Source organism: Seriola dumerili, unplaced genomic scaffold (assembly GCF_002260705.1).
Source record: "Seriola dumerili isolate Sdu_G_001 unplaced genomic scaffold, Sdu_1.0 BDQW01000081.1, whole genome shotgun sequence".
In the NCBI taxonomy this organism is placed as follows: domain Eukaryota; kingdom Metazoa; phylum Chordata; class Actinopteri; order Carangiformes; family Carangidae; genus Seriola; species Seriola dumerili.
This window is the reverse complement of record NW_019174336.1, coordinates 2106845-2116054: the sequence shown is the minus strand read 5'-3', so window position 1 is coordinate 2116054 and position 9210 is coordinate 2106845. Positions and strand designations below refer to the sequence as shown.

General features: G+C 41.5%; 1 protein-coding gene across 1 annotated transcript; it reads right to left on the bottom strand.

Annotated features, from left to right (window-relative positions):
• Positions 1–2961: 2961 nt before the first annotated feature.
• naif1 (nuclear apoptosis inducing factor 1) lies at positions 2962–8014 on the bottom strand. The gene is made up of 3 exons (XM_022744594.1): positions 7478–8014; positions 5819–5869; positions 2962–3891 (listed from the first exon to the last, which is right to left on the bottom strand). The coding sequence occupies exons 1-3, from the start codon at positions 7920–7922 to the stop codon at positions 3341–3343; spliced, it is 1047 nt and encodes a 348-aa protein (XP_022600315.1). The 5' UTR covers positions 7923–8014; the 3' UTR covers positions 2962–3340.
• Between the last annotated feature and the right edge of the window lie 1196 nt (positions 8015–9210).

Genomic DNA, 9210 nt, shown 5'->3' with positions numbered 1-9210 from the left:
TAGATTTCCATGCATTAAAAATAAGAAGCAGGATTTGAAGTTATCAAAGTAACTTCAGGTTTAACTCTGGGTTTTCATCCTATGACAGTAGTTCTCTTGTTACTGGGGTAAATCACCATGGTAACTAATGCTGAACTCCTAACCTGCTCCAGCACAGGTTAATTCAGAGGATCAGATCAAAACCTATCAACAGCCAAACTACTGACCAATCAGATACCTAGAAAAACGGAGTCACCATTCCTACACGATCCTGACAGGGACAAAAGAGTTTAGAATAAAGTGATCAATAATAACGAGAAGTAGATATAAAATATAAATTAGTGGATGATTTTGTAGTTTGATTCTTCCCATGTTTCCACTCTGGTTTTTAAACAGAGCTTCTAACAGGAGAGTTTATCACTAAATAACTACATAATAACTATTATATCTTCATTTGAAGCGAACACAGATTTTTTACTCAGACAGGATTCCTGACAGTGATGAAGCTTTTACTCCTCTTCATCACTGCAGCTCAGAATAACACGAGGAGAAATAAAAACTAAACCAACAATTATCCACACACTGTTCAATGTTTTGTGGTTATAAATGAACATTTCAGTCGGACTGACTCATCAGACATCAACTACTTCTCTTTTCTTTCTCTCCTCCCTGCAGCAGAAACAGTCTGACATGAACTGTTTTATTGTTATTTATCCACAAAAGAGTGAAAATACTCAGTAAGAATAATTAAAGCTTAATTTGAAGCTTTAATTTTGTAATACGTAATACTTTAATAATTGAAAATTATTTCTAGATTTTCATTTTTACTCTACTCATAATACTGTTTACATTTCACCTTGTTGAATATCCCTTTATGACGTCACTATAACTAAATTTATCTGCAGGTATCAGTGTTTCTTCTCATATCATATTTATACTTTATTCATAGTTTGACTGATGTTGTTTATAATTATCTACTCCGCCTCTTTCACATGAACACGCTCATACAGATAAACCCAGAGTTAACTGAGCCAGTTGATAACCTGCTTCATAGTACAGGTTAGGTTCAGTTAAACCAGATAACAGATAAAATTATCCTGGGCACGTTGAACTTGCAGATGGGCCAATTCTCTAACTGCTGAGGAGCTTCAGTGCTTCCTGTCTTACCTCCTTTAGCATAGGAAACACTGGACCTTCCTTTATGACAGGACAGGAGATAATGTCAACACAACTACCACAGAGGAGGTTTGGAGTGCTTTGGTAGGTGTTTATACATCATGTAACTGCAGAGCAGCCTGATCAGAGAGACGATGAACCAAGTCCAGTGTTCACCCTTCATTCAGCTGGGACCGGTTTCACAGAGACAGACTATGACTCTGGCTTAGATAAAACAAACAGCCAGACTTCAGATAGACGTCTAAATTCATCTGTTGCACAAAGCAGTTTAGTTGTTGACCTTCTTAAGCCGGACTGTGCTACAATGAATTCTGGATAAATTAAGACTTTTTCAAAATAATAAAAAAAAATGGCCGACTGAGGAACCACATCCAACCGCTCAGCTCCTTTTACCCCAGCGGTTTGTCTTTTGGAAGAATTCAACAGTTACAAGGACGTTTTACTTGAACACTGAAACAAGAAAAAGAAAAACCTTTTTCTCTTTCCCTTGTCTTTGCTCTCTCTATAAGAATGTTAGCAAACCACAAATTATGAGCCATGTTTTCCTGTTTCTTGTTGTTGAGTGCCACTGCTCAGCGCAGGTGTCATTCATTACTATGTTACCATGGTAACATTGGACATTGGACTGTTTTTTGGCTTAAAATGAGTCAGTCTTTGTGTTTGTGAAATGGTCTGACTAACTTTGGACTATATGACCAAAATTAAGACTGGGGCCAGTTTCAATCAGATATTTCAGACGGGTCTGTAGTGTTGATCCAGTCTTCACTTGACTCATAGATTATTCTGACGTTAGTAAAACTGTTCTACCATTGGCAGATGTTTGTTTATGTAGGACCCATCACTCACTGTAAGAAACTCACTGCGGCCATGTTGATGCTACAGATATCCTGACCTTGAGTTCAGTCACTGACCTGTAGATACTGCCATGTCCACATGTAACTGCTCAGAGACATGGTGCAGCTTTTTCTAAAGCTCATTTGTGGTTTTAAGAACTAAAACCCGTCTTAGTGTAGTTTTACATCTCCCCTCTCAGGCTGCTCTCTGGAGCTCTAGTAACAACAGTTCAGTGAGCCAATCAGAAGAGAGGACGCTCTTAACCTCTCCTCTGATTGGCTGATTTCTAGTTTCTGTGACTAGTTTCAGATTACATTCCTATTTATTCAGTCATATTAAATATGAACCATTTGTGTGAGATTTTGTCATAATTTCTGTGTGAAGTCTTGAGTAATGGCTGAAGTGTTCTGTGAGGTCACACTGACCTTGACCTTTGACCTTTGACCGCCAAAATCAGTTCATCCTCGAGTCCAAGTGAATGTTTGTGCTAAATTTGTTTGAAGTTCCATCAAGGCGTTACTGAGATATCGTGTCCATGAGAATGGGACGGACATACAGCCTGAAAACAATATGCCTCCAGCTCTGACTCTCACCTGTGTGGAGGAACAAAGACATGAAAAACTCACTTTATACAATATGGGACCTTTAAGGGAATTGCCACAGAGCATGATGGGATGTCATCTGCTTAACTGTACCATGCCGTGCACCTGTGTGGAAGCGTCTACCTTTGTTATGTCTGTGTTTATTAAGGTTTCTCTTTATTTTGTCATCCGCCTGTAGGTCATTTACTTAAAATCAATCCAGGACATGACTGTGATTTTCCAACAGTCTAAACAGTGATGAAACTTGTTGACACACACTGACCTCTTGTGGCTGATCATGAGTGGTGCAGAGAACACAGCTGCTGGTTTTTCTTCAGTTTTATTGAAGACAGGGTGCACAGTGCACATGAACCGAAGCCCATTCCCTCCTTAAAAACAACACTGATCTCTTTTCATTTAGAGTTTTCTGCACAATGACTTGAAGATATTTAATGTTGAGCTCACATCAGGGTGCAGACCGTCTGCATCTCTGCACCAAAAACATCATCTCAGTATCAAATGTGCAAACACAAAGCTGCTATCAGTTGATGACAGGCTGTAAAAAGTAAAAATAATCTTCTCCACATCAACTCTTCATTGAGTCTGTGACTTAAAACATCAGTAAAATTCTGTACATCTCTCCCTAAGGCAACCCTGTTCTCTGAAGCCTGTGTGCAGGGACAGGTGGCAGCACCACACACACACACACACACACACACACACACACACACACACACACACACACACACACACACACACACACACAGTGTCTATTGCGTCTCCTCGGCCTGCGTTGGAGGAGCTGGTGGTGTTCTGGGCCTGCTGTGCTCCTCTGTTCCTGACCCATCAGTCATTCCTGCTGCTGCTGAGCTGCTGGGGTTCACCACCTCTGTCCCACTCTGCAGGAATTTACGCAGGTCTTTTAGAGCCGGTCTGAGCATCTGCACTAATGCCAGCAGGGCGGCCTGCGTACCCTCCAGGGCCTGGGCTTGTCTCTCCTGAGCGAACGCCTGAGCCTCCTGGGAGCGCCGCATCATGTGCAGCAGCTCGTTCTGGCCCTCCAGGTGCTGGGCGATCTGCCGGATGTGGACGTTGGTGACTCTCTGCTCCTGCAGCAGGCGGGCGGAGTTGAGGGCGATGCGGCTCTTCAGCTCCTGAGGTTTGGCCTGACCCTGAGGAGGAGGCGGGGAAGCTGAGGACGAGGCCAGCATCTCGACTGGAGCCTCGACGGCCGCCACCACAGTGGGAGTGGAATCACCGACGGTGGTGGTGCAGTACTCCACCACGCCTCCATCCTCCAGGGTGTGGTACGTGGTTTCAGCTGGACACAGGACAGAAAAGGCTTTTTAGTCATGAGTTACTGTAGCGAAAGAATCAGCAAAATAAAACCTCTCAGGTTAAAGGAGAACTTCCACATTTTGGGGAATCTGCAAATGTGCTTTCTCGTTGAGGCTGAGATGAGAAGATCAACTCTACTGTCTCTGTATGAAGCCGGGAGACAGAAGCTTTAACCCTCCTCTGCTTTCGACTTTCTACCCTCATTGGAGTGAAAACATTTTCCCTGCGTCCTGAACTGTACGACAGCCAATCAGAATGAGGTACTGCTGTTGAGAGTGATGTCGGGGGTGAGTGGGGTCAGTGGAGGATTGGCTCAGACAAACACGGTGCTGAAGAACTGAGCTGTGAGGTGACTGAAGTTAGAAAACATCACAGAAAACAAACAGACTGGTCTGGTACAGACTGACTGAATATTCTGAAGTCAAACAACTTCATCATCATCATCATCATCATCATCACATACACTGTCACATATCGGCTGTCAGAGCCATGATGAATGATGATGATTATGTTGCACAAGAAGTTCAGTCATTTATTTTCTGTCCTTTTCAGAACATAAAACATTTGTATTTTACTGAGTTTTTAATTGGGAAAATGACTTCAAACTGAGACAGCCATCCTCCACTTTAACCTCACTGTTATACACAGTTCAGACTGCAGTCCTGCAGCGCGAGGCACTCACTCTGTAAATGATTTTTATCTGCCACTGTGAGAAAAACTAACATTTATGATGATTATTCCAGTACCAGCCACCAGAGGATCCTCGAGTTCATTTTTGGTGAAATATTTATTTTTATTTTTATTTTTGTCCTGTCTGTGAGAGGGAAACTTGAACTTTATTTCCTCTCAGTGAGTGTAAATCTAATTACTTGTTGCCTGTATATCTGCACACTTCAGCTGAGTGGTGGGATCTGAAGACCTTGTGTGACTGTTGACACCTCATCATTTAGGGACTGGTTGGGGTTTGACTTGTCTCTGTCCACAGCAGTAAAATATAATCTTAACTAATTACTTATTACAGTTTTTCACAATCGCTAAAACACGTTTCTTGAGATCTTCCATGCTTTTCCATGCAGCGCCATATTCAAAAATTCATATTGCGATTACTTTGGCAGATTCTGCGATTACAATATGATATTGCAATAAATCATGTGATTTCTGTTGGTCTTGTACCAAACAAACATGTTCCTTTACGTCTGGAGAATATGATTTGTAGGCCGGAGCGTCTCTGTAGCATTACAACACTGATGGTGCTGACAATGTGACACATTTTACCTTCATCAAAACAAAAAATGCAGCTCCTGTGATTTCGATATCGCACTTGGCCATATTGTGATTTCAATTAATTGTGCAGCCCTAATATATACTGTATATATATATATATATATATATACACACACACACACACACATACATACATACATATCCAACAACCTGTGCACTCTGACATGTCTTATATTGGTTTCATCACATCATCAGCAACAACTGTTTTTGAGTTGTGTGTAAGATATGACATCTGTGCTGTAGTTGTGTTTAACTTCTGCTACATGTGTTTACCATTGTACATCACAGTGCCTCGCAGGGCAGAGTGTATTTTACTGAGAGAAAATGTGTCTAGAGTTTTGTAAAAAAAAAGTGAAATGAGATCTGCAACTTGTGTCTAACCAGGTGAACAAGTAACTGATTCAATGAATGTGTTGAGGTCACTGAGGATTTGGTTCAGAGAATGGGATTTAGTGTTTTAGCAATTCATAAAAACTGTAAAAGGCTGACAGGCATCAGGCATCTGCTGTCACAGCTCAGACATTTTATGTAATGACCAACTCCATGTATGCAGACCTTACTATGAGCCACGTGGACGGAGATGCTCCTCTGTCTAAGAGTTACACTGGCTGCTGTGAGAAACTCACCGTTCAGTGGCTTGGCTTCATCACAGACGGTCGCTGAGCCGGCTGGAAGAGCTACAACACACAGAGAGAAGATGATGATAGAAATAACAGTGTTCTGTAGTAAACCAGCAATCACAGACGAAGACAGGAGAAAATATAAAACACACTAAACTGTAACACACCACATGATTCACAGGATCAGTAATATACAGGTAGTAACATGAGACTCTGGGTCATGGAGGATGTTTGCGCACAGTGTGTCTCATACACATCTACAGCGAGTCAAGGACACACACATGCCATCAAGATCAACACAACACAAATCAGCTGCAAGTAGCGCAGAGGAGAAAGCGATGAACCCGACTGGGACATTAAAAGCAGTCACGGATGTATTATAATACAATCATGCCAGTGCGTCCCAGCAGGGTTCATCACTTTTTAGCGTCCCCTGGAAACACTTACGTTGTTGTGTTTGTGCTACTTTCAGTGTCTGTGGGTCAGAACATGTCAGACACAGCAGCTCTGTCCTGCGGTGAATATCTGCCGCCTCTAGGACGCATTATTCGCCTTTACAGCGGCATCTCTTATCACTTTTATGCCGATGATATCCAGCTGTACTGCTCCTTTAAACCTGATGACAGAAACCGCTCGTCCTTTTTAATGGATGTTTAGATGACTGAATGCTAATAACACAGAAGCTCCTACAATCGCTGTGGAAAATGTGGTCTCGCTGATTGGGTGTGTTCACCACAACCCTTAGAAATGTAGGTGTCATTTTCAACCAGTTTCTGTCGTTTGATAATCATGTCAACCATCTTACACGCCCAAGTTTTTTCCCCTTCAGGGACATCGCCAAACTAAGATCTGTGGTGACCATGGTCGGGATGGACACGATTATTCATGCTTTGTTTCTACTTGTTTAGATAATTGTAATGCTCTGTTTACTAGTTTGAATCAAACCGCCCCAAAAAGCTTTTGATCAGAAATAACAAGAGATCACACATCACACTAGTTTTATCCTCCTTCCACTGGCTCCCAATCAAATACAGCATCCATTTTAAAATACCGGCCCTCACCATTAGAGCCTTGCATGGCCTACAACACCTTAATACACTGCTGACCTCCTCCTCCCATATGACAAATCGTGCACAGGCACTTAACTCATTTTATTGTCCGATTTCTGAAAGTTTTGTACTTTTTTATGATGTAAAGCACTTGGTGGTTTCTTATCTGTGAAAGGTTCTCTATAAATACATTTTTCCGTACTAACAGTGTGCTTCTGTGTGTGGTTGTGTGGTGAGTATTTGCAGCTCATGTGATGTGTCAAACTGATGAATGTTTTCTGAATGTGTTTTCTTTACTGAACCTGGTTTGATTAAAGCACGGATGAATCAGATCCTGTGTAAGTCACAAGGTTTCCTGTCTCTTTTGGTCAGGAGCTGCTGTTCTGTTGGATTGAATCATATATAATATAATATATATATATATATATATATATAATACATGTTTGTATGTGTTCGGTTCAGTTCACTCAATGAGCAACATCTCTGTCTGAGCTCTGAGGATAAGTCCAGCAGAGGGCAACACATCAACAGTTCAGTCCGCCTCTACGAGCAGACAGCAGCTCTTCACACTGACTCAGCCTTGTGTATGTTCACAGTGGAAACTTGTGTAACTTACTCTCTGCCAGTGTGACGGTGGCGGCGGTGTTCACCGTCACAGGTAGAGTGATCTCAGCATCCGAGTCTCCCGCAGGTAAGCTGATGATGGTGGCCTCCCCCAGGAGGTTACAGATCCGCTGCTGCATAGCGGTGAGGATGACGGGAACTGGAGTGCAGTCAGCGGAGGTCCCCTCTATGGCAGCCCGCGCCTGGGCCACCTTCCGACGGACCTCCGTCTTCATGTCGGACCACTTCTTCTTCACCTCGGGTAACTCTCTGGGACAGGTGGTGACAGCGTTGACCTTTTTCAGGATGTCCACCCACGCGTTATTCTTTGCCATGTGTGTGACTCCAGCATTGAAGTGGTTAACCAGTGTGTGCTTTTGTTTCTCTATTTCTTCTACAATAATTTCCACCTCTCTCTCCGAGAAATTCATTTTTCTCTTTTTCGCCACCGAGGCCATAATTGCAGGAATTCCTCTTTAGCGGAGGTAATTGTGCGTATTGTACGCAAAAATAGTAGGATTTACTCCACTGATGTGCGCAACGTAATGGCTTCCAGAATCGGCTTCTTCTTCCTACTAACAACGCTTACGGTAGCTGTGCTTGTAGCCCCGCCCACTGACAGCCCATTGGCTGGGCGTCTCACCAATCATGTTATATTCTCTATTGCCATTGGCTTAATCACACGTCAATCAGTTAACGAGCCAAACTAACTATGTTCCACCGTTAACAGTTCAAAAAAATCTTCACCGTTTATCTTCCAGCCGAAGTTGGTGAATGTGAGCGAGTAGTTTTTGTTTCAACATGTCATCAACAACAAACACAAAAACACAAATCAATAATCAGTCAAAAAAATATAAAGGATACTGTTTATGTTTTTGTGTGTGTGTGTGTGTGTGTGTGTGTGTGTGTGTGTGTGTGTGTGTGTGTGTGTGTGTGTGTGTGTGTGTTGTGCGCAGGTGTGTGTGTGTGTGTGTGTGTTTCAGTAAATATACTGTAGAAAAAATGTATGAAAAAACTAAGCTAATATAAGTTGATTAAAAACCTACATTCATACAGAAGTGACATCAAATGATTAATAACAACCTGAATTATAAGTTTAGCATATTAATTTATGTTACATATCAAGTGGTGCAATATTATTTGAGCTATTATATCATTAATTAATATTACTTCATTGAGTTTATTATATCATTTAATTATCAGTTACAGCACTTTATTATTTCATATATAATTTTTAGGTGTACAACACATTTAGTGAGGAGCACTTTTGGTTCCCACCTGCCCTTGTTTACAGGGGGACAGGTGTGAATGTCTATAATAAAGTTGTGTCAACTGTCCTACCGTGTTGGTGGTGATTATAGGGGACAACTGTAGCAAGAAATAAGTGTTATAATAACAAGACAAAAACTAAATTATTCGGAACTGAAAAACCTAGTTTACATCCTTTTGAATTTTAGATTTTTTTTTTCAACTTGAAATTATTTAGTTAAAGATTAACTCTTAGGTAAGATCATATCAGCCTTTTTTATATGTTACAGTAGGAAAGTGCAAATGATAAAATGAATCATGTCTGAATTTCATGTAGCTCATACCAGATTAATGCCATTTTACTTTTTTTGAAGCACACACATACACACACACACACACACACACATCCACACACACACACACACACACATCCACACAAACACACACACACACACCAGAATGGAAAATAACTGTAAAGATCCCTATTTTCTTTCATTT